General features: G+C 44.0%; 1 protein-coding gene across 1 annotated transcript in view; it reads left to right on the top strand.

Annotated features, from left to right (window-relative positions):
• T265_13569 (hypothetical protein) overlaps window positions 1-27,019 on the top strand; it is a gene marked incomplete at both ends in the record, with an annotated part of 117,723 nt that overhangs the window by 58,210 nt on the left and 32,494 nt on the right. Inside the window, 7 exons of the mRNA XM_009169528.1 lie at window positions 1,960-2,490; window positions 9,049-9,233; window positions 13,458-13,597; window positions 13,686-13,895; window positions 16,029-16,298; window positions 18,923-19,213; window positions 26,269-26,484. Of these exons, the coding sequence (XP_009167792.1) occupies window positions 1,960-2,490; window positions 9,049-9,233; window positions 13,458-13,597; window positions 13,686-13,895; window positions 16,029-16,298; window positions 18,923-19,213; window positions 26,269-26,484 (1,843 nt within the window). The remainder of the gene's footprint in view (window positions 1-1,959; window positions 2,491-9,048; window positions 9,234-13,457; window positions 13,598-13,685; window positions 13,896-16,028; window positions 16,299-18,922; window positions 19,214-26,268; window positions 26,485-27,019) is intronic.

Genomic DNA, 27,019 nt, shown 5'->3' with positions numbered 1-27,019 from the left:
AGTATGGTGCCCGAGGCTACTCAAGCCGGGTCTGAGTAAGGTCAAGAACTGATTCCTAGATTCACGAGACCGAGTGCCCGCAAGATTGCTAGGAAAATCTGAAGATCAATCGAAGTTAGCCACGGATTATGTCCGATCCAACTGGACACAAGTAAACAAAGAAATTTTAGAGGAAACTACTCACAAGGTTGCTGAAAACTCTTCGACAGCTCACGACCGGTTTCGCTCTCCTTGGGGCTCATCAGGTACGCGCAGTCCCCGAGTTTCCGTCAACCTTATGTTCTACTTGAACCCAAATTGGACTGTTTTCGAGAAATGCACTCATTTTCAAATCAATTTGGTTCTCAGGAGAGACTCAACTGAATCTCTTGTGTGCTGTCGAGGAGTTTTCAGCAACCTTGCGAACAGTTTCAGTTATGAAAATATACTGCGATATCTCGAATGTCGTGCACAGCAGCGGCTTGGAACTCTCTACTGTGGATCACTTTGATACGAAGCTGGCAAAACTGGTTTTTACCATTCAGATCCAATTAGAATTTAACACAACCTTTTGATTCACTAACCCTTTAATTACTGCTACGTTACGTAATAAGATGTAAGGCCACTCTGATTTCACCTTCCGATAAGCCACCGGATAAAAAAGGACTCCGTTTCGTGTAAAAATGCATCTGCTTGCCTTGAATGCGTCTAGAAATGAAAAAGCTTGTATGTTTTCCAAAGGTTCTGCTGGCCATCAATCGCGTTATCTACAGTTACTTGTCGTCGTTATTTGTCTTCCCCTTGGTTTACGCAACGCGCTTTGACAGCAAAAATACCATCAAGACCTTATTGTCATTAAAAAGCCAAATTTTACTTATCACCTGTCCACTATTAAGGGGCGCATGTCACCCGAGACAGAATGAACCGCTACGCTGAAACCGCTCTCATTGATCAAGTTCTACTGTCCCGTCATACTACTGATAAACCAAGGCTATATCACATCCAGGATTTACTCACAATAATCACTTAACCAAGATGACGATTTTCTCTTACACCGATCCGGTTGTTAATTCCTCGGGTTGAATTTTTCTTCTGGAAATCACATGACTTCCCGCCCGCGCGTGCCTCGAAGGTAAGTTCACACCACCAGACTGGGAAACAGAGAATACATCGTCCGTGTAGAGTGGCCCGATTATTTCGAGTTTTATTCCTTATGAATATGAGTGACCCAAACACGGTTTTCTGCCATTTTTTGGTGGAAAATCACAGTGGCCGTACCATCTGCCCACGGCTTCATTAACTTTCGCATTTTAAGTAGTTTATCTTAAGCTATTCAGTAGTGTAGGGACATTGCTGAATTTTTATTTTAGATTTCATCCTGTAAGTGAAACCAAGGTGTATTAAAAATCCGGGAAACACTGTACAGCTGTTTCATCCTTATTGTGAATCATCGACAATGCAGATTTCACGAAAATCTGGTAGGGATTTTCCCACGCGAAACCTTCCACCCGGTGGTTGAACACTACTCAGTCGTCCAACCGCAAGTGGTTGATTCGCAGTGAAATTGACTCGCATTTAGACAGGATTTGGCGCCACTCATCCTCCAACCCATACCACGTGGTCACGTGTTAACTGCCTTTTCGAGTTGCAACTTCTCAGATCATCAAGTGACTTTTATTCTTCCTATGAGTTACCTATATATTATCGGTATTTTGTTCAGTGCTTTGATGTCTTATAAAAACCACAAAATTTTGGAAAATAGTTTTATTCTTAAAATTCTATTGTGGGGTTCATGAATTCAAGGTTTTTCGGCTGGTAGATTGTTAGAGTTGATAAGGCCGAGGTCGAACGAATCGCCTGAATTCAAACGGAAATTGTGTTTTCACTTTCAAATCATTGGAATCGTCTGAATCGTTCGCATTTCCTGTTACGTCTAACCAACAAATTATGTAAATGCGTTTTCACTTTCATTTCTTGTAGTGTTGATCGCTCCGAACACAGCAGCGGTGGAACAACAACAAAAAACAATCGGGAATTTTCACCAAGCCTTGGGGAAAATGTGGAAATTTTGCGAGATTCGTTTGTGGCCTGCCCTTCTCTGGTTCAACACCCGACTGACGAGATCGCCCACAGGTCCAGTATACCACGCGGGCTCCCCTTACCGGCAGTTCTACGGTGGCTGGAATCGACTCAAACAGGCAACGAGCAGATGACAGCTCAGCCTGAGTCTCCAGCTGGTACGAACGTGATAAGTTCCACAGCTCCGCGTGTTTCTGGCAATATGCCGATCTTGTCCGGCCCAACTTTTCCCGATCGGACGACGAAACAAGAGCCCAGACCAATCGGTGAAGAAGTCAAAATTACGCGAACGACCAACCCCGATACAGTTTTGGTTCGTTTGCGCAACACAAGACGAGGCGAAAACCTGGGTATTCAAATCAAACCGGTGTTTGTGGACTCAGCAAAGCTACCCCGGGAAGCGAACATACAGTCAAGCACCACAGATCGAGTGTGAGTTGCGGGGGTTGGTGAGCTTGGTTATTCTCAGATGCTTAACACTGTGTGTCGGATGTGAAATCCACTATCGATAATTTTACTACCTACATCCCCAATGATTTCAGCGGGTCATCATCGCTAGCCCATACATCCCCGTCTCTGTTTCGATATGTCTATCACACAACTATTCCCCTGCCCCCGTAACACTAGCCACCACCTTGGCAATTCGCCTCATATCGCCCTCAAACACTTTCACGGAGCCGGTTTCATTAACCAGCAATACCATACTCACTGCTATAACCACAACAGTGACCGTTTCCTACTTCATTCTGAAATCTTTTTGTCAAAATTATTGTCAAAATCCGACATAAATCAGAAGGGAACTCGGTGGGGCGTTCGATTACAGTTCTGCAAATCATCTGGCGAACTTCAGCTGATCATCGAATACAGCCACTTCATAATCTTTATCAAAGCAAATACTCTTTTTGGATTTTTCCGATAATTTTACCAAAAACGTTCGATTGCAGTTCTGCAAATTATCTGGGGAACTTCGGCTGATCATCGAATAGAGCCACTTCATAATCCTTATCAAAGCAAATACTCGTTTTGGATTTTTCCGATAATTTTACCAAACTTCATGTAACATATACCTGGGTGTTCGCACGCCCAAAATTGTTTCCAGCAATAACCGCAGGGTAATTATTGCCCGAACAGTAACCTAGTTGTGTTAATTAGGAGCTTTTATCTAATCTAACGGCCGTTTTCGCCGTACCTCCGAGAGTCGTCTATCTGCAACATTTTCAACACCCACACCGCCGTCGCCATTATTATTATCATCATCACCGTCGCCACTTTCATTTAGACTGTTTCACAAAGTGAAGATCGGTCTACAGAATGGCATCACTCTCACCATCAGAGGCGTCCTCACCCTATAGAACCGATGCTTATCAGGACCAATGCCACCAAACCACACACTCTAAAGTCTACGTCATCTTAGATGTATACTGGCGACGGGGAAATCGGTCACATACATCATCGACGTAGCTCGTCATCCTGCTGGTTTGTGTTCACACAGCCATTTAAATAGTCATACAGTGTGTTCACAGCCCCCAATGAGCTAAAGTTCCATTGTACTGACGGCAGATATCCGCTTAACACGTAGGTCGTTGGTTGGGGTACCACCAGAAAAACGCTTTAAACTCCACTCGGTTGTAAGGAATGACTCGGACCGGTATGCTTGATGCAGGCACCGAAATTTCCACCGTTAGCAGTAAGCTTCCGTCACAGGACCGAAGAGGTTTCTGGAAATCCTGATACCTCGCGCACTGTAACAAGCCTTAATTTCTTAGACGTTTTTCGTACACTTTCAAGCTCGTATGACATGTATATGTTTTGCGAACTGAAATGGCATCGTTACCCTTCTATTAAAAACCAAGTCCAAGAATGGTCCGGTTTTGTCCAACATCTTGCTTTCCGATGGACAAAAGCATCATTCATCTTCATCATCATCATCCATGTTTGCTCAATTCCAGGACACACCTGCGTGCGTATGTTTCCGCATTTTCTATGACAGGGAGACACGAGTGTGTGTGTGTGTGTAGAAACATTTTAGTGTGAACGTGCAACACCAATTTCCGATAGTTTGCATGTAAAAGAACCGTTTGAATGATTGATGGTTCTTCATGTTAACGAAAGACATGGGTACCAGGATGTGGAATACCAGTTGTGTTGGACAAGGTTTTGCCCTCCAACGGACTAACGTCGCGTGTCCGCTTATTTTACCGGAGGGTATTCGACTTGATAATGTGATATGCGAAGCCGGGAACATGGTGTTTAATTGACGGGTGAAATCCAAGCTGTCAAACATTTGTGAACACTCTTCAGTGGGTTTTAAAGTTTTGAACGAATCTGTCAATCTGTTGAACCGATTTGACCATAGCATGTCAACAGTGCTTGCACGTGATGAAGTTAGGGTTGTTTGGTTAAAATAACTTGCCCGACTGAGGACTTGACAGCGGATAAATCTAGGGGGGTTTCAAATAGCATCTGCACTTATATGAGGTGGGAGGGCAACAAAAGACGCGGGAACGGTACACTGCTAGTTTACCACGAAGTGGTTAGGTTAACGGGAGAAAGCAAACCAATTTGGTTCTAAAAATGGCTGGCTGAGTGACTATCTGACTGAAATAGAGCAAGTACTACCCACATTTAACAAGATATATGATAGGCTTTGATCAGGTTCTGACCGCTTGCTTCGTGATGCACGGGAACTCCTGCGTCAAGAAAACCAGTGTGACATCCAGGCATGCTGGAACATATTCGGTGATAGGTTCCAAGGAAATGATCACCTTCCCGGGTTCAAGGACCTTTGACCAATAAACTAACAACAACACGAATCGTAATCGTCTTGGTCGCACACCAATTGTTCCACACAACCTGTCTGTACTAAGACTGGCGAACTGAGCGATCAATAAAGAAGATGTGTTAAGTCTCATTTGGGAAGTAATAGCTCAAAAAACTAGGTTATCATACTAGTGAAATACATTCACTTGCAAACAAATTCGGTTCTGCGAGAGACTCACCTGGAACCCAGCTGCATCTCTCTTTAGTGATGTTTCCATTCAACTGAATGTGCTGCACCAGGCCGTCTCATGTTTCAGTTGCCACGATATTCAACATATCGCGATACATGTATTGCACTACTCATAAGGTTGCTGAAAACTCCTCAACAGCCCACGACCGGTTTCGTCTTTTTTGGAGCCCATCAGGTAAACGCAGTCCTCGAGTTTACATCAACCTTATGTTCTACTTGCACGAAATTAGCGAATATACACTCATTTGCGAGAGAATCACCTGGAACCCAGCTGAATCGCTCGTTTGTGATGTTTCCAGATTATTATTACATCTTTTCTTGCTTTTGTTTAGTGAATCCGGCCTTGAAGTACACCACATCATGCCACACGGTCGCGTCGCCAAGGAAGGCTGTCTTTCCGTCGGGGACAGAATTCTGAGCATTAATGGAATATCACTGGCGGGTATGCCGTTTGAAAAGTAAGCCATTTTTCCAGCCATTTCTCTTGTTTTTATGTGGAGAGCAGTGAATAAGGTCAACTAAGTTTTTGCCAAGAAAACTTACCCGATTTGAGATATGACAACACAACCTTCCTGATCGACTGCCTATCTGATTCAAATGCCGTCTAATTGCTTTTGGAGTGTTTCTGTGTGTTTTTGGCATTTCATCATCTTAAATTGCTCTGTTCTAATCGAATTTTTGCTGAAACGTTCGGCTTCAATACAAAATTGTCTTTTCACTTTGTACACCCAGTTTTCTGTGCATACAAACTTCATTCGATTTCCCTTTCGGATAGTCATCAACGTCGTACGAACAAATAACTCTGAGCCGGTAACTCTGAATAGGAGAATGTGGGGAAACAATGACGGGTACTTTTCATTGGGTCAGTGTACCGGGCCACACTTTCACATAGGGTACCACCAAATGGAAAATCACAACAACATGGAAAGTATTCATTCTTGGAAGCAAAAATACGTTTCCCGTTGTAGGTTGATTCCAATGGAAACACATTCCACCTAACGACTGCGATATCCACTCAAGATTCACACAAGGCATACACATGAATAATCCTGTTGGATCTACAGTTTCAAGATATTTTTCAACTAAAATTGGTGCGCAGATGAGTGTTCTCAGCGAATTTCGTTTGAGCGGAACATGAGGCTGACCGAATGGGATCTCAGGGATTGTGTCTAATTGATGAGCCCGAGGTGGATGAGCGAAATCGATGGTGGGCTTTTGAACCATTTCAGCACCCTTATGAGTAGTGCTCATCTAGTAAGACACAAATACCTTCTAACACCAAAGGGGTACATTGTCTTGTCTGTTGGATTGTTGAATATATATCCTCCAGTTCAGTATAGACCTCTTTAGCAGATAGCGTTGTCGATCGATCACTTTTCCTCTGTGTTGCTGTGACTTTACCGTTGGCAGTTAGCTCAATTTCATGAGTTTAACCCTGTCTTATAGAACCATTAGACCATGGAACTTTGCGTAGTGTGCCTGGATATTTTCGATTCAACCTGATTTAAATGCCTCCCTATTACAGTTTTAGTTCCCGTCCTCTCTGTCTGTTGTTAGTGCAGGAGTTTACCGGGCTAAGCTGCGCTGATACCATCTGTGTATCCAGAAAAAGGGCTTCGGGTCAGGTTGTAGGCGTAGCGTTCCAGTGAACCGGCGGGTTCTCATATTCAAATAATGCCTTAAGTTGTGGTCCAAACCATTTATCGGAGTAAAGACACTTTACAGTGCATGATTATCCCTTCTGGGCTAATCAGAACAGCCTAGTTGTGGGGCACATGGTCTGTTATTTCAGATCTCTTTTGAAAAAACTCGGTTCAGACCACCGTTTCAGACTGGAGATTGGATAGCTTGTCGGGAAGTCTTTTCACTTGTCGATAGTGAAACAAAGGGTTGTTACCAGGACAGATATGCTGATATGCCTGGCTCGAGCATGATGACAAAACACATCACAGTACCTCGACAAATACACAGTCATTTGCAAATCAATTTGGTTTTCACGGAAGACTCAACTGAATCTCTCGCTTACGATATTCTCTAACTGCTGCACAAAGGCCATCTCCTGTTTCGATATTCGACATAACGCAGTATAGTTATTTTCATAAGGGAAAGCTTCTCACAAGGTTGCTGAAGACTCTTCAACAGCCCACGAGCGGTTTTGCTCTTCTTGGGGCTCATCAGATAGGCACAGTCTCCAAGTTCCCGTCGACCTACTTGAACCCAAATCGGACTGATTTTGAAGAAACCGGTCATGGGCAATCTCGCAGATAGTTTCCTCTATAAAGATCACAGTGCTGTTTTTTTATAAAAGTGCTTAGGATTCTTGGCTTCAACATCACTAACACCAGTTTTTGTGAGGAGTATAACATCACTGTTTTCAGAAAAGGAACCGTAGATGAAAGTACATCACCCAGCAGTTTATAACAGTGCTTCGATGACACTCTGAGAGTCTAAATATCTTGAACTGGAGTTAGTTCCGTGAATAAGGCGCCAACTCACCGATCGAAAGATCTGTGGTTCGAATAAAAAATCTGCGGCTAGACTGCTTGTGTCTGAGCTTAGGCAAACCTAAAGATACCTTCGTGTGGCCTAAGTACCAAGAAGGAATTACAGCTGAACGATTGCCATTATTGTTGGTTTATTAAATATCTTGACTACTGAAACTCGAAGCTGTCTTTCTGTGTAACATATTTAATGGAAGACCGTACTGAACAGGATTCGACAGCGTACTCAACAGGATTCGACAGCAACACTCATTTGCTTACCGATTGAATGTGCCAAACAGAGCCGCATCATGTTCCGTTTTCTTTGGTATTCGGGATATCGCAATTCGTTGAATAGAGGTAACACAGTCGAATAAAAAGCAACAACTGAGAATTTCAGCTGAGTCTCCCACAAAAACCAAATCGGTATACAAATGAGTGTAATTTGGAACATAAGATTGACGTAAACCTGACGAATCCCCCAAGAAGAGCAAAGGGGGTCATGGGCTGTCGAAGAATTTTCACAAACCTTAAGAGTAGCGTAGAAAACGGGCACTTCAGCCCAGTCTAATTTAAACCCAAGTTCACATCAACTAGATTCGCGAAGTTCCGGAGGATTGCAGTTTTAATAGACCTCGTCGAGGTGTGGATAAAAAAAACGAAAACAGTCTAGACACTCTCCGGCTCCACCTGGCGTGAAACAAAATTAGCTGAAGCCTACAGTTCTCCCCTCCTCCCTCCCCCAAGCTATGTCTGTCCACAAAAATGAACATTCCCCAACAGTTTTCTTGATTGTTTCTCATATTGCTGCCATTTTTGAGATGTTTTTGGACTGACCATTTTCCAACTCTCTTGTTCCTTGTCTAAAACTGAATAGAAAGATGGATGGTATATTATGGTACATATCACTTCAAGAAGAAATCTGGGGCAAAAATCCCCTCCATATTGGCCGTTTTCAACCAGCTCTGCAAAGAGTCACCGTGGACAGAGTGCCGCTTGAATTCGCACGTTCACAGTGGCTCCAACTCGTACCGTTTAGTTTCATAGGTCAAAAAAACTTTGGGGATTAGACACCAATTCAAATCTACCTTACTCTGACTTCTCTTTGAGTAATCAGAAATGACTCTTCAGAAAACTCTGCTTCTGAAGAGAGCAGTTATTGAAAAACAGCTTCGGTTGGAGCAGGCACGATTTTGTGTGGCTTTTCAAAGTTGCGAAATTCCTGATCGAAATGTCTGTGGTTCGAACCCAACGCTCAACCTAGTGGTATCTCAGCTCTCAGGTTTCCCTCAGGTGACAAGCCAGCCGCGCCACGAAAAGGGTGTTACCACTGAACAACTGATTTGTTTCGTTTGTTCACCACTGGAACGTATCCAATGAGGAGGCTAACAGAAATGCCCGAAATGTAATGATTCTTGTGTGCGTTTGTTGATAATTTTACCATTTAAAATAACATGATATTTTCACCATATATCGCACACCACTTTCCTTGTCTCTTAGGGGCCGCGATATGTTTCAAGCCGCTCTCAGTCAACCCGAACTAGTGCTCGAGGTGCTGCCCCGTGCCGCGTCCGGGACCACAGTTGGACAAGTAGAACCGCCATGTGAGAAACCAGAGAAACTGTGTTGCCGTCTGATTGTCATAGATGACCAGAGTGCCAAGGCTAAAGAGGCCGAGGCGCAAGGTAAACCCCGTGCAGACAAACCGGCCCCACCTCCTCCCCCACGACCAACACCATGCTGACACGTTTCCCCACAGGTGTCATTCCGCCTTCTATGGACGAATACTTCCAGGAGAAAACGCAGTGTGAAACAGACCGCCACGCGATTGTCACAGAACCGAAGACAACAGCAGACCACACACCAACGCTGCCACCTAAATCTTCCGTCTGTTACAAACCTACCGCGTTGCCAATGGAAGAATGTATAGAAATCTATTTGCAAAAAGGTCAGGTTTCCTCTTTGTCCGAAATCAGTTCATTGTTTGTGATGGTCGTTATTTGTGGGTGCTTTGATTGGTTCGTTCGGTTGTAGGTGCTTGGGTGAAAGGGAAGCACGAATTAGATCTACATAAGTGTTTTGTTTTGATACTGGCGAGGTAAATGGCTCTGTACCGCCTGCAAATGTAATGTAATGCATGAGGAGTGGGGTGACATGGCTCAACTGGTTAGAGAGCGAAGTTACTGACCGGAAGGTCCGTGGTTCGAAACCGACCTCTGTCTCTCGATCTCCGCTGTCTAGCCTGGAGCAACCTGGCAGTATTCCAGCCCTCGTGCTTCCTTCTGGTGGCATGGCAACTAGGCACCAAAAAGGTGCTACAGGCGAACGAATGCGTAGCGCTTTTGGTATACTGTCTGATAGCGCGACCTCATCATTTTTGGTGATTTGCCCATGTTCTTGAGAAGGTCTCGTCGTGAAACTGTTCAATAGTAGTTCACAGATGTTCCCGATGCACTCATTCAGATTCAACCACATCATTTTGCACAAACAAGACCCTTTTCGAAATGGACAAAGTAACAGTCGAAGTGGGTAGCCCAGTTTTACACAAAATCTGAATGGAAACGGAATGTCCCGGGATGAAATCGTTCAGCTGCTCATTGGGGACACTTGTCCTTGATATCTAGTGACCTCCACAATGCGCCAGATGTTGCTGCCTTCTAGATGTTTGAAGCGACTGATGTGACTTGATAGAAAGTAGGAGAATTGATGAATTTATGGCGGTTAGACAAGGTGCCGAAAAGACGCTTAATTGGGATAGGGGAGCTGCCCGGCAAGCTAGAGTTTGGGCTTTCCCGTTCAGTCTTAACTTTATGTTCTTGTTCAAGCTTGGTAGACTTGAACATCCCACATCAAGACTTGGAATTGTCAACAGCATTAGCAGTCAGATCTTGTGAAATGCACCAACCAACTCCTTACGTGATGGTCGTGAACGGTAGCATCATTCATAATTGTGCAATCTATCAGTCAGGTCTTGTCGAGGACTACAGTTTAACTTGTATCCAAAATTGCAACAAAAGGCTTGCTACCAGCTGCGTGGATTCTGTGGTACTTTCAAGTCTTTTGACCCTGCCAAACGCAAACTTAGGGACCAAGTAGATCTAAAAGATTTCTATAAAATATTGCTGGTGTTAAACGGTTCTAATGTGAATTTCTTTTTTAAGGTGAAGTCAACGTACGCTAGTAGTCGTTCAAACTGCTAACCTGAAGGTCACCGGTTCGAGTCTCCCTGGATTTTTGTTAGATGCACCTTTCTTCCCAAAAAAGATGAGAAAAAACAGCACAGTGTTTCCCGAAATTTCAGCCCAAAGGCTGCATTACACCATTTATATAAAATCGCATCAGTCAGCTGAACAAACTTCCCTTCTGGGGATCGTTTCACGGGAGCCAATGAACACCGAATCACGAGTTGTATGATTGAAGCAACGTCGCGCTATATGCCGTCCAAGTGTTGACAGTGATGGTTAGCTACTTTTGACGGAATGGTATAGAACTGAGCCACCAAGTAGAAGCTTACGGTCCCTACTGCTGGTCATCCTCATCGATCAGTTGTATAATGCGTCCGGCATAGACTGATTTCATTTGCGAAATTCCATTCCGTTTGGGAACCAGGGAATATTGCTGCGACACCTATATTTGCGTGTGATTCTTAGAGAGGACACGACAGTAGGAAACCTGAAAAGTAATCGGTGGGTTTTGGAATTTTCCGCTTGAGTGGGGACGTGATTCACTTTTCTTGCGATTGTTCGCAAACTAATCGGAAGGAAGGAAAGTTGAACTTCCGAGGTCTTGGCCTGGGACTGTTGGTCACGTTTGAATGATGCATCAATCAAATCAGCTAATGTATTCATTCATTCATTCGACGTCTGTCCCGTGACCTCGACTGCACAAAACAATGTTGCAGGTTTCTTACGAAAGCTAACATTTGAAGACAAGAAAAGGGAATCTCAGATTCCCACAGGCATTCAAACTCCAACTTTCATCCCCGCGCGGTCGGTTTAATGTGGTTTTTAGTGTGCAGAAGAAAACCTTTGATATGATTCCAATTATAATGGTGACCTTCAGTTCGTATTTGGAAGCTCTGATACTGACTAGTATTATAGTAATTTCCCAATTCAGTCGCACCCGTGACATTCCGCTAAGCCATGCGCGCTTGGGAGAACATCGTCGGAAACCGCATCAAATGATCAAACAATAGTCTAAGCCGACGATTCTTCCTAGCGAGACCCTACCCAGCCCGTCAGTTTTTACATCCAGAACCATAAGTTATCCAACAGAAACCAGGTCTGTGTTTCAACGGTTTGTGAGGAGCCTAGTCAACACAACAGCTGTCCTGATCCGTCTGACATCCATGTAAACGTCTAACTTTGTTTATCGTATCGCATCTGGACCGTAACAGGCATGGTTTTGGTAAGTGGTCGTTTGTCGTTCCCCTGTTTGTCATTCATTATATCTTTGTAACAAGGCAAAATGTTTGTCTAGCTATTTCTCATTTGTTTATCGTTCGGTGTTTTTTTTTTGGGGGGGGGGCTGTCAGAAGAGTATTTTGGTGACCAAGGGGAGGAACAGCTGAATTATTGGTGGAATGAACAAACAGCAGTTTGTCGGGTAAACGCGTTTCAGCAGTCCAGTCGTATCCATTACAGTAAATTTTTGCCAACCGAGGGAAACTCGCAGTCGTTGAGTTCACCCGTTCACTCACATGCGGCTCAGTTTGTTTGTTCGATTTGAGTGGGGTCCGATCTCTATGGACCGTTGTTTGTATTGGCCATTTCGAGAGCATTGAGAGTGATCCTGTCTATCAACCTCTGAGGACAAAGGAAATCCAGAAGCACACAACCCGAGGACGAACAAGGACTCAAAGAAGGAATCAAAAGAATATCAAACTACTAAAAATAGGAGGTACATTACAAGTAACAAACTACTAAAAATAGAAGGTACATTACAAACCAACAGAGACGCCGACCACGACGCAATACGGATCAAGAACGGGCCAACCGAGAGAGACAACAATGGACGGCAATTTCAACTGTAGTATGGCCGTAGCAAGCAAAAAATACAAACCACAACTCAACACAGATTGAGATCGGACCAATCAGAATCCAGGTTGCAGCGCAAACGCTGCTCTTTGTAAACTATATAAACGCAGGTCCGAAGAGAGGGACTACCTAACCAACAGCGCACTAAAGATGTCTCCTCGAATGGTGACGAAACATTTGCCAAGCTCGGCGAACAGATCAACAGCCACCTATTCAATTACCAACGAACACTGTTCTCATGGGAACTTGAGTATTTGTATTGGTTGAAAGGGTTAGAGCCTAGACAGGAGTTCGCACTATTGCAAGTGTCAACCAGGATTGCGATGTGCCTACGGGGGGACATATTTAACTCCAAGGTTGACAGCATTTCAGTAGATTAACACGCCTTCGTATGCGATTTCTACCGCCATCCTCGCGTTTACTCTCAATCTAACGTGTACCAAGCAAACTATAATCATGTGTCCCGAGTGTACTCTACTTCTGCGCTGTTTATGGGTCATGGACCATGGACGCTACTTTGGGATTTCCTGGAAACGTGATTTTCAATGTGAGATTACTCGAGCTACTCATATCGATTCAACCAATGTGTAGCGTTTTCTTAAACCACTTGGTTGTCAGAACTATGGTTGCACATTGTTCAGCCTCTTTTGTCAACTGGCGTGAAAATGAAAAGGCCCCGAAAGCCACTAAGTTACTTCTAGTCATCGCAAGTGAGAATGAACGGAGCGTGCAGACTTGTAGCTTACTTCAGCTCGTCAGTCTAGTCTATTCTACGTTTGGTACGTTGGTGTCCTTGTTACCAAGACTATTACTGACCCACAGAGTAAAATTGAGCGTGTCCTTGAGTTCACCTGTCATCCTTTTCGTTCACAGGTTCCAATGGACTTGGTTTCAGCTTGACCAGCCGGGACCACCCGGTTCTGAAGGAACGTATGGTTTGTGTTAAAAGTGTCCTACCTGGAGGTGCAGCCCTTATGGACGGTCGTTTACATCCAGGAGATCGATTGGTGCAGGTACGTGTAGTCTGATCCTAGCTTGACCATCCTGAGCATCTCTTTTCTGCTAGGGATTGATCACTTCCGGTGTTCGTTTGCACTTCAGGTGGATGGACACGATGTGGCCATATTGGGGCAAGCTCGAGCCGTGCATTTGCTCAGGGAGAAACCTGTAAACAGTATTGTAAAGCTTCTTGTTTGGCGTGAGCCGGCAGCAAACGTCAGTCGCGGATCAGGTATGGTGGCTAGTCCTACCGCCTCGAATAAGCCTTTGGCTAAGGACGCAACCATACCGGTGACCCCAACTTCTACAAAGGTATGCAAATAGTCGAGTCACTGTGAAATACCAATTGAACTGACCACTTTCAGAAGTTTCATTCATTTCTACACCCGACAATAGGTAAATATCGGTTGAAGACGTCACGCGGATTCTATAAGTTGCTGCGTTCCAGCTGGCGGGTTATTTTAAGTAGCCATACAGTTCGTGAAAGGCACTTATTTGCACACCAATTTCGTTAGAATAGGAAACTCGCGTGGATCCCAGCTGAATCTCTCGTTTATGATGTTCATCACCTGGGTTTGCCACACAAAGGACACCCAAGTTTTCCTTTGGAACAATGTTCGAGATACCGTAGTATATTCTCATCAAAGGAAACTACTCACATGGTTACTGAAAGCTCTTCTACAGCCAACAACCTATTTTGCCCTTCTTTAGGCTGATCGAATAGGTGCAGTTTCCGAGTTCCCGTCAACCTTATGTTCTGCTTGAACCCAAATTGTACTGATTTCGGCATATACACTCGTTTGCACATCAACTAGGTTTTCACGGGAGACTCTCTCGTTTATGATGTTCTTCGACTGAATGTGCTACACAAAGGCAACTCCTTGTTTCAGTTGGCACAATATTCGAGCTATCACAGTGTGATTTCTAGGGTAAATACTACTCATATCAGTTGACTCCCCCATTAAAACCACTTTGGTGTGCAACTGGGTGTACTTCTCGAATTCCGTCGAATTTGAATTCAAGCAACACATTAAGTAGACATCCACGTGATGAGACCAAAGCAGGGTGAAACCGGTTTTTTGACTGTCACTGAGTTTTAGATAACCTTGTGAGTAGTCTCACTCAAGGTTTTACACTCATTCATTTACAATTCACGATCCAGAGAAAGATAACTCATTATCATTCTCCATCGACATTACGGATATGTTTCGTTAGCTTCGTTTGTCATTGAGCTTAAAACCCAATATCAGGATGAGAGAGTCTGCCGTTGAAAGAATCAGTTTCCATCTTTTACTCCACACCGACACAGCGATGCCCAAATAGTATTGAGTAATGGGTACACGGAAACGAACAAGGAGTCCGGCGGATACCCGGTACGGAAACCTCTCATTCATTAATTTTCTGTTAGTAAAAGACTTATGAAGAGCGTAGTCCAAATTTGGAGATCCCTTCAGGTCTTCTAAAAGGTACCAGCCCGAGAGGTGTGTGCTAATTCATCCTACATTTGGAAGTGGTTCGATCTCTTCAGGCGTTCATTCTGCACAGTGGGCCCATCGGGATAGATAGAAGTCCGTTGAATCAATTCATCGATCAATAAATCGCTCACACCACCAGCTACTTTCATTGATTGGTAAATATAATTCGAATTTATGCCTATGGAACTACGTGACCGCCATCCACGTTCTTTGTAGGCCAGAATGGTCGCTAACTTGCAATAACTTCACAGACTGGTTGCTCTGGTAGCGCGGTTGTTTCTTATATATAGAACATTCATTAGACTTAAGTGAGTTTGAAGCTGGACATCGAATAACCATAAGGATCGTTCCCGGTGGAAGAAAGAAGTCATTCGCCGCGAATTTATTTATTAGAAAATGCCAACTGACCAGTTACGGACTATCGAATAGGAAAGCAAAACTCTCATTTGCATCTTATTTACAAAAACTGAGCATGTATCTACTCCTGAACGCGTCTTCTTGAAATTTCCTGGATATTCATTGAATCAAATCATTCATTGCTCAAATCCAAGCAAATGCTACAAAGCGAGTGGACAAATTCCGCAACAGAACTCCCTTTTCAAGAGACGCAAAGTGAATTTACATGGAGAAAAAATACTACTCGCATGCCTCCCCCATCAGTAGTACCACCCAATGAACACATAGATTGAGCGTTCAGAGTCTCTATCACTATGATCTATTTCTTCACAATGTGGACGGCTTCAATCCAAACTATCACCTATCGCAGTTTCTTCACACGTTTATTCTAAAAGTACGTGTGCGTGCACTACAAAATTATTATCGAAATCGATCTCGACGACCCAATCATTGCTCTTTCTCTTGTTGACAAGTATTCACGGCAAAACCTAGGTCATTTACAGCGTGAGATTACTCCGGTTTTCCATGTACATCCTAGCTTTATTCTCTTTCTCGACGATGTCTTTGTTTTCAGAAAGTCGAAGATCTTGCAGACTATCGGATCCATTCGATCAATCCAGCCCATTTTAAAATATTTGATCTGTACATTCCGCTACCACAAACGCCTACTAACCTACCCATGGAGAACCCTTCCACCTCCTCACCCGTTACTCTCGGTGTTTCGGTGTCCGTCCGACCCTCCCTTCCACCGCACGTTCCTCTTCAAGCGTCTCACCGGGAACCAGACAATTCAGAGAATGCTGTTTTTGTTAGAACAGTGATCGAAGGTGGGGCAGCATATAGTGTAAGTCATCCTCGTTGTCATCCATTGGTCTGACAAACAGCGTTTTTCACTTGTCTATCCATTTGGATGTGTACGCATAGACCGGCTGTTGGCTACCGTGATCACAAAAATTCAAAACAGCCCCGTTCCAGAACACTTCAAGCTGTACCGAATTGTTCCCAATGTTGTAGTAAAATTTAAATAATCCAGTTACTTACAGTCTAAACAAAAGCAGCAATCCGATTTTCTTTAACTTTGCAGCGGACAGGCAGTGTTTTGTTTCGTCTCTTTTTGTTTTTAATTTGATGACATAAGTACAATGTCCATGATGCAGAACGCTTTTTTCTCTCACCCCCGTCGTAACCCTACCGGACGCAAACGTTTCAACCTCTTGGGGCGACAGATCTTCTCGTTCCAATTTGAAAAATAAAAGAGAGCGGACGGGACCACATCATCAGTCTCATCATGGAAACTGCATGCAGGTTGAGACCAGTCTTCACCTACATGTAAATGTGGGTGATAAATACTACTCTTCCCCGTGTGAGTAGCTGTCAGAAAGATCAGGTTCCTGAAAATTACCCCGAAACCTACTGCGACCGACCAGCTTAAGAAAAGATCTCTATAAGGAAGCCGCCAAGCATCCAGGCCAGTCAATCGATCAATCAATCAATTCAGCAACAGCATGGATCGATGAAAAAAGACATTTAAATAGTGCGACGTCCCTTGTAACATTGCACTCACTTGTTCTCAATAAAATTGTTTTCGTCCTTGTTGGAGAGTCTTTTTCGGTACTAAGTCACTGCAGCTGGGACAACAGGATTCAGTGTTGTTAGTGGACAGACTGAAACCCCCTCTTTTTCTCGACGTAACTGATACGTCGATTAGTTACTCCTGAAGGCCTAGTATCATTAGGACAACAATATTTTACAGACGGAAGTGTACTTCGTATCTGTATCTTCGTACAGAAATTTTTTTAAACTTCGCAGTTTGTCCTGCTTCTACCTAGTTGGTGGTCAAACTCGGCAAACAGATCAACAACCAATGAACATACCCGAGTGGATGAGATTTCGACACATTCTCATTTCAGAAGTTCCTTATGCGTTGTGCAACAATTCCAATGTTAGTAATAATCCCGAAAAAATTGCGACCATAAATCACTTTGAGCCACAAAGTGTTCTTACTCAAATCGAATCAAATGTTTTGCGTGGAATTTTCGAACAGTTGCCACACCCACTAATTTATGTATTTTTATGGGGCGTACACAAGTTTTTCTTTCGCCCAGTCTCGAACAACCACTCTTGTCTACCTGTCTAACTTAGCCTGGTTTCTCCACTTGACCAGGAAATCGACCCGTTCCAGAACACTTCAAGCTGCACCGAATTGTTCCCAATGTTGTAGTAAAATCATGCGAAAAAAAAACCCATACTACCTCCTTTTTCTTATATCCAACTCGAATACAGTGGACGAAATTCCAGCCGTACAAGTGTTTTGCAACACAAATTGCAATCCAAATTCGCCTGGTTGCACTGGTTGTACAGTGAGAACAGGAGGCCAAAAATGGTTTTATCGGTCTTAGTTTTCAACAATCGTGTGAACTATTCACCTGACTCTCAAGCCAACCACCGCCTTAATCCGTGGGAGATTTCTGTTTTGATTAGTGAACTGTAACTCCACTGAGCTTTAGCTGGGTGTAGGCGAACCCACAGCTCCGCAGATCTTTAACCGGATCGAATATCATGGCATCCGGTTCTGAAAATAGCATATGTTCGCGCTGGTGGAGGAATGCCATCAAATTAACCCGCGCGCCTGTGAAATCAGTATCACCAACTCGAGTGGACTACACTAACAACTATCCAGAAGTGTCGAAAAAAGGCTTATAACTTTGTGTTCAGAGTCACGCGACCGGCCAGAAATGAACCTTGCAGAGCGATAGCTGTACTGAATTTACCATCACCACACGCATCCCCATGTTCAAGCAAATCTCGGTTTTTTAGCTTTATTCGGCCAATCGTTAGTTTGGGGACCCGAGCACAATCTAAATTGTCAGAGAGAGTCCGTGAATCCATGGAGCTGTGCGAACCCAGTTAGTTACTCGAATGCAGTATTATACACGATTGACGATACACGGTGATTTTGTCCACACTTGAACCGACCACTCTCCGTTGGCAGGCTTTTTTAAGATTTTCCATCCATCTCAAACTTTTAGGTTCATATCGGATTGAACATTTCACAAGCCTGACTCTGTACAAACCATCTGTCCAGCTGAGTGCTATTGACACGTCAAATTCTACTAACTGATGTTAGTTCTGGCTGTCCACTGAAACACCTTCACAGGTGAATTACACTCATTCGCGTGGGCTAAATGCTGTCGCTAACTTACTTGTATAAATACGAAGCTGAAGGCAATATATAGGCAACCGTTGAAGAAACTTGTGGGAAATTGTGGGATCATACTCGGGGAGTTCAGTTCACAAAAGTCAAGTGATCAAGTGAATCCTCGCTATGTGTCTCGCCGACAGTGAAATCTGTAAGCTCATCAACGACGTCGATTGACCGACATTGGTTCTGTTGTTTTGTTGGGCTGGTTTTTTGTTCTTCATTTTATGCTGTATCAACAGATTTCTATTTACTGCGCCTATTTACAGGACGGCCGACTTCAGGTCGGTGATCGACTACTGTCGATCGATGGGATACCGCTGTCGGGAATTTCCGGTGCGGATGCACTCACGCGAATGAAAACAGTTATCGCGCGCAACTTGGCGGAAAAGCGACCTTCTGTACGCTTGCTCATCGCTCGATTGCGAGTCGAGCCGGAGACGTCCAGCGCGCATGAGCAAAGAGAGCGGATTGGGGACGGGTCAATGGCATCCGGGACCAGCGTCGAAACTCACTCGACTGGTCACGTCCAAAACATGCCCAAGCACACTCAGAGTAAGGTAAGTTTTGAAAATTCTTTCAACTTGTACACATACTGTGTCCTATTATGGCTAACCCAACCAAGCTAAGCGATCTATTTTATCTGGTGGATTCGCCAGTCTTAATCCTGATCCCCCTTCAGTGCCGGAAAAATACTCACCGAAGAGAAGACAGCAGCAGTTTTATTGGAGGGACACTGTCTGACATTGGTCCAACGCTGACTCACTCTGTCTGGTTTGGATACAAGGCTGTCACGCGCTGCATACTGGGGGAGGGGGGCGTTGTCGGTCTGGTCAGCATCTAGTGGAGTTGAGGATCCCAGCAGATTTCGGGCATTCAGTGGTTACTTTCAGGAATATGACCTTCCTGATACGATCCTTTTCAGTTAGAACAATATTCGATTGAGTGACTATGGGATGAAAACTAGCATGTTGGTTCCGGTCTCCAAGCGCGTCCTCACAAAAATGCAAGCGATGCTTTTGATCGGTCACATAACCATGTTTCGGAGTGACCAGCAGACTAAACCAGACAGAGAGAAGATGGACTTGTTCAGAACGTGATTAATATTCTACCGGTGGTCCGGCCCCACGATTTGATGTGCACCAGCCCGTCAGCAATCAAAGACTGTTCACTACTCGAATAAACAATAGTAATACAGAGTAAAATACTGCCAACTACCAGTCCACTTCGGGATTTTTTCGGCCCCATGAAACAGTAGCCAACACCTCTTGTCTGACAAACAGGACTTCCCTATGTCCCACGGGATTTTTACCCCACTGGGGATTTCAGGTGTGTCTTCCACTGAGTAGACTCTTGTTGAGAGGTCTAACCATACGAGATGCTTGGGAATGTCTCGCCTGTTACTTGTTGGTTGCCGCACTCTGCCTCTTGCGTAGAGTGAAAACAACCAGAAGTATGCATGCCCATCCTCACACCGGAGACTCAAGCCACTCGGTGCAGCTCTCGAAATGAACAGTCAGCAATCTCTTCTAAATATTTTCCTTAAAGTGAATCTGATTTTTTCGTATTTCTTGCCTTGATCGACAAATAATCGCCCACTGAAAAACCTATCCTGTAAAACAGCACGTATATATCAAATTCAGTTCACTGACCCATCTCTCTCAACATCCTAGAAAAAAATCCAGGCTCAAGTAGGTTTTACGACTTACATTTGACCACTCTTTTGAGATGTTACCATGATTTCCTTGCGTATCGTATTTGACTTCAATGCCTGGCTCTTCCAGATGAGTATGCATCGCAATTTCCGACCAGCTGAACTTTCAGCGTCCAAAACTGATTCATAGAGGACCGCCCACAAGTGACTGGTTCCTAGAGCAAAATGTTTGATTACACTGGATAGCGCTCTGTTGTTCCATCGGGTTAACAGAGTCAAAAGACATTTCGTTATGTGGGTTCATTCAACTCATACGTAGCACTACAGAACAGTATAGAATGATATAGTACAGTGTGGCACGTAGTATAGTACGGTATATCATAGTAGTATAGCACGGTATAGCATGGTATAGTATAGTATAGTATAGCATAGTATAGTATAGTATAGTATAGTATAGTGTAGTATATTGTTGTATTGTATTGTATCGTATTGCATGCAGTGTACATGTAGTATGCATGTAATATATTGTAGTACGGTAATATAGTAATACTCAAGTAACACCTTCCAAATCAAACAAATGAACGCCAATAACATATACAAAATACAAGTCCCATGTGAATTTTCAGGGTCAGACCTCACTCTCCACTTTGTATTGACAAATGATCACCATCGTGTTATCCCATTTGGTTCACCGTGGCAAATGTGGCACCACCTGTGCAGTCGCAGTTCTTCTACCGATTGTGTGTGTATGTACCTGTATTTTTTGAAAGTTCGCCACAGAAACATGTGAACGTCACATGGTGTTTGGTTGGTCTACCATTTGTGAGTTATACGAACATACACAGACGCACCCATCACACCTCGAGTCGCGAAACAAAAGTTGATGAATCTGAAGACGTCGACACCACGCTATCACCCAGGTTGATGAATGACCACTACAGCATGGCAGAACACTTTGTGGATGTCACCTCGGAGGGGGGAGGTGTTAGTCACGAATCAGCTGACTATCCGGGGTGTCGCACTGCGCAGTCGCTCTAACGGTAAATCGGAAAACCCCATCGCACAGTGCTCTTAGTTTGATCCTGACGAATCGTTGTGAAATTTGGTTGACCTGATTATACGTGTCCCACTTGAGCATCAGTGGGAACAGTACGTGAAGAATTCTTGCAGCAGTAGCGTAATTAAATTGAACCAACACACGTTGATGTGATTTTTTCCATTCTTCCCATATAATTTTACAAAAAAAATCAACAAAGTGATACTAATCCACTGATTTGCCTGTTTGTGTGTTAGTTGTATGAACCAACCTCTTTTGGTAGCTTCATTACCTGTCAATTTTGTCAGTTCTAACTGCCTATCGATCCTGATGGAGAATTGCTAGTCGGAAATTCAACGTGATCGCTTTCCGTACATCTCGATCTTAGGCTGGATGCGGCTGATCGATCAGGTGGGTCAGCACGGACTGGTCATGTGAACATTTGCTTGGCTGATCACAACATTAATTTAACAAAGATTCGAGCGGCCACCGACTACACAACTACAATGGATGATCTAAATGCACTGGCGCGTGTTGAACAGCTGACGTTTTTATTAGAAAACGGCATCTGTTGAATAGTGGGTCGCGGACGGGGAGTTTAGTTCGGTGTTAAACAAAGACACCTGCACTTCACCGCCTCTGGAAAATTTCTTCGCTAATATCCACTTACTTATGTATGAACAGCATTGGCCCGTGAGAATGATAAAATGGGTGAAACTGGTAGCATTTTAGTGATGTTTCAAGGTCAAGCGACCAGCTACCACGTTCAAGTCCAGTGCACATCTCGCACCTAGGAACCGCAAACCGAAAATTCATTGGTATTGATGAAAATCTGCGTATACAGTCGATCTCGCTTAGCATTTGAAAACCGCAAGAAGAGGAGGATCTTTCGAATACTGGATCCGTTCGGTCTAAAGACCGAACAGGAGTGGGTTCTTTTTGCAGTTCGAGAGTTCTAGTGCTCTCTACAGGTGCCGTTTCTCACAACCAATTTCCGGAACAAACCAAATGAAGCAATAACTATCACTAGCTCGGTGAGGTTTGTAAAAGATGACCGAATGAATCAAACAGCTCCATATATTCTTACTATTCCTCTGTGAAAAAATAAGGTGAAGAGGAGACAACAAATCAGGGTTTTTTTTCAAACGAGAGTGGTGTGACTATGAACAAAACCCCCAAAAACTGCAACCAAAAAGTTGCCCTGTGGGTTTCAAGCGTGCGTCACGCTACCTAACTGGCGGGTCACAACCAGGACAGTAACTGGGTCGTCGTTCGATGGTTCGGGCACACCAATCACATCGCTCAAGCGTGAACACGTTCGCCTGTTCAGAGGTGGAAATTCAGATGCGACCAACGTGCGTGGGCGGAGTAGTGGCTAAACGCTCGCTTCGCATGTCCGATGTCCGGGGTTCAAATCCTGGCACGACAATTGGGTACGCACTGCTGATGAGCTCTAATAAGAGAGAGTCCAGTGCTTCCTTTTGGTGTGGAGTCACCGGAATAATTACGTCAGAACAGGAGGACGACCGTTCAAAAGAGGGTGGTGTGACTATGCTCCACAGGGTAAGACCTAGCACTTGGGGACATCAATCTAGAAGAGACTAACAGTATGTGGGCTGAAAAAGTAACTTTATGGGGCAGACCAAATACCGCCACCACATCACTGAAAAGACAAGGCACACTTGAAAATACTTGAAAAATCACGCCCACCTTTAAGTAGGAATCAATATAACGCATCCGGTGATTGATTCTTGCATATGAAAACTCGTCACTCGAGGAGCCGGTCAACACATGATCATGTGACATGTATTCCGCGATTAAAAGATGAAGGGGCTATGCCCTGTCTAAGTGAGTGACACTCGCGCTGCTGTTTCCTAACTCATTGGTTGTTGATCAGGTGACCGTTGATCTGTCCGCCAAGCTTGGCAATTGGCTTGCAAACGTTTCGTCACCCTACGAGGAAACATCATCAGTGCGCAGTTGGATGGGTACTTTTCCCTTGCCTGCGTGCATTTATATAGCGTTCGGAGCCTATCTGTTACTTGAAATGTAACGAATTTAGTGAATCTATCGGTTGATTTGTGATCTTTGCTGCGTTGTGGTCTGTGTTCCTTTATGTTGATTGGTTATTCCAACGCCTTTTATTTTTAGTAGCTTGTTCTCTGGCCTTTCTTCGTGGTCTGACGTTCTCGAGTTTGACTGGTTGCTTGTACTGCCCTATTTCCCCCACCCTGGCGGTTAGTGTCCCGGTGTACGCCGACCGATTTGGTGCTTTGGTTGGGCGCCTCCTCCAATCCAATTGATGTGTCCGTTTGAATGATGCTTTCCTGTTTCTCTTATGAGTTCCTCGTCTGGTTACTTGTGCAGTTCTAAGCTCTGTGGTTCTGGCATTCTATCGCTCCTAGTGGCTGGTAAATGGGATCAATATCGATTATAGGTTGATTGCTTCTTCGGTGGAGTACCACGTGTCCATAAATTCGTGTTCTATTTTATGTTCTTACTCGTAGCCAAACAGTCAAATGCTCGACCTATGATCGGCAGTTCGCAGATTTCGTACAGTGCGCCCCGCAGATCATTCCCAACAAGGATGAAACAGCTGTACATGGCTTCACTTTTCGGTTTTTTAAAGCATAGACTGGCATCATTTACGGAAAGAAACATGAAATGAAAGTTACCAAGACTCCTCAGGTTACCGTTAAACCAAATATTACCTCAAAAACCCACACAATAGTTCAGTCACTCCTCTAGGTATCTAATATGAAAATTAATTTAAGTCTAACTGAAAAGCTGAGGACGTCGAATTGTTCTATCTCCCGATCACAACCTCTTACATTCTCTCTTTTAATCTCTCTCTCTCTCTCTCACCTCCATCGAAATTGGAAGCTGTTATGTCCTGGGAAACTGTGGTCAATAAACAGGGCCAGAATGATAAATTTGGTACACGCTTGTGTTTGTCCGACCAATCAAGGTAGAAGTGATTGTCACGGAATAATTCAACGCCTCGGATAGGTTGGTGGTTTCTCCGTATCCTATTGGTTACCGGAAACCGCCCCCAAAAGACCTCGAAAAACACGACGGATGATTTGGATAGGTTGCAAAGTTGGCCATAGAGGACTCTTGTAAGGTTGATAGATGTTTGATGCTTTCCATCCCAAAGCGAAAGTTTGAACTCTCTTATCATTTCTGTCAAACCGAACATCACAGTATCAATGTCATCATTATCATCATCGTCTTCAATAAGACAGTTTTCTTGCGCGGTTTTGAGACCAAGATAACTCCAGATGGACAGCATTAAGTGATTGTAAGGTTGATAGATGTTTGATGCTTTCCATCCCAAAGCGAAAGTTTGAACTCTCTTATCATTTCTGTCAAACCGAACATCACAGTATCAATGTCATCATTATCATCATCGTCCTCAATGGAGCAGTTTTCTTGCGCTGTCTTGTGACCAAGATAACTCTAACTGGACAGCATTAAGAGGCCTACCTCTAACGGACGTTTCTAGAAGGTAGGTCCCCAAGGATAGTCCATCTAGTCTTTTCCTAACGGTGAAGTGTATTTGGCGCATCAGCAAGTGTCTCCGAACATCGACGATGGTTGCGTTTCGACTTCCTTCTAGGCAGAATGCCTTTGCTCATCTTTTCAACCGTTGTTGTCATGTTCATGACATCAAGTGAAGATCACTGTTTTCCGGTGTCGAAAGCAACATTTGAAGATAATGACTGTGGATTTTCAGCTGACCTTTTTATCAAGCATGCAATCTACCCATTACCAAACAGACGTTTTTGTAAAATCCCATTTTTGGCACACTGATTTGGCTCTACGCAAAGCAGCTGAACAAAGCAAAACAATGTCGTTAAATTAGTTCTACCTCCCACGAGAGGCCAAGTTTCGGAACCTGGGAAAAGGACTGACCAATCCAAAGCCAGACATCTTTTTGAAGCCACACCTGACAAAGTTGAGCAAACACAGTTGAGCGTACAGAAATATATGTAACCTTTACGCTTTTTAACTCAAGAAGACTTCATTGAGTTTCTGCTGGGAAACGTGCTCTGAATATTACTGTCAAATCCTACCACACTTTGTAGACCATTCATCCACTTCACCTAGCATCACATATCTGCCAATTAACTGCATAACATATAATTTAAAAAAAATTCACAGGTCACGTGGACTTTCCTTGGAGAAGTTTCTAATCCACAAGATGGTCACCATTGATCTTAGGCGGAATCCCGCATCAAAACCGCTTTACTGCCAGAGTTAGGTGGTGCTATAGCCAAGAAACCTTATCCGCACACGATTGGCCAGATGATCGGCCGCTTGTAGGCCACGCATGAAAGCAAGCTCTGATTGGCCGAACGTTTGGGCCCAACAACCAATGGTGATTCAGCATCCACCGAATACCGGTAGATAATGTCGCGTCCAGAAGGCGTCGGAATTCCCAAAATATTGTCGCTTCATACATCTTAAATAGGATGTGTTATACGTGTTTTTGGCCTATTTTTGGGCGTTTACTACGCCCTTACCGGTCTGTTTGACAAAACGCCATCTCGGAGGGTTCACACCAAGAACTGAGCTGAGTCAATACCGTTAGTACAACGAGTTTATACCTTGATGGAGTATCAGTGAAACCTACGCGAATGGCGAGCAGCTCACAACTGGGTGTTCTGAAACCTAACTGTAATTGTGGACTACGAATCGTCTTAGAGTTTCATCAATCCTACCGAAGATGAAACAACTGTGAAACCTTTCTGGGTTTCTCAGCATCGATAGACATTTTTTGTGGGATGAAATTTAGCGTCAGGCTTCGGTAGGTTTGAAAAGCTGAAAAGCGTCGCCCCTCAGATGCACGATGTTATGTATAAATTATAAAATAGCGATAGAAAAACATTTGATTACGACGTTTGCTTCTGTTCCTCCCACAGACCCACCTCTCCAATGTCCCTCCCGTACCCGTGAAAACCTCCATGGTCGTCGCGGCAGAGGTGCATTCTTCAGACCAAACCAACCAACCACCAACACTGAGTTATTCACGAAACGAATCCCCTCTGATTCCGGGACGTCGGAACCCGCAACAAGAACTGACACAATCAACAGGGACCACACCTACTCCATTTGTACAAAAATCCAGTCCCCGTCATGTGAGTCACTCAAGTTTGATCAAGTAGTAGGTTCTACCTTACTGACAGAAACTTACAGAAGAAAGTAACCCTGCAGTGCTGTGTAAAACGGCCGGTGGAGTGAAGCTATAGTCTACATGAAAAGAAATACTTCTGGTCAGTGCCAAACCAGTGTATTCTCAGGTTTTACTGACACTGCATGAGCTTTTGATCACGTGCGAATGAGCACTTACGCCAGACACCAAGTCATCCATTTTTGTCACATCAAACCCTGTCGGATGATCCCACAAGACTATGAAAGTGATTCGGACCAACCTTTCAGGGACCCAAATTTGCTCGGAAATATGGTGTAATGGTTTTTTGGCATTTCTAGATGTTTCCGACACATTTTCAAGATAGCCTCTACGTTTTTCATCTCACAGATAAGTTCCTCCAAACGAAGAATGCACGGAATGATCGATCGCTGTCAGTATGATTCTTAAATCATAGATGGCTTATGAAACAATTTTATGGTGCAGTCTGAAGGCAGTGGTTTCTGCTTCGTTTGCCACCTTGG

Source organism: Opisthorchis viverrini, assembly GCF_000715545.1.
Source record: "Opisthorchis viverrini unplaced genomic scaffold opera_v5_81, whole genome shotgun sequence".
Classification (NCBI taxonomy): domain Eukaryota; kingdom Metazoa; phylum Platyhelminthes; class Trematoda; order Opisthorchiida; family Opisthorchiidae; genus Opisthorchis; species Opisthorchis viverrini.
This window is presented reverse-complemented; position numbering and strand designations above follow the sequence as displayed.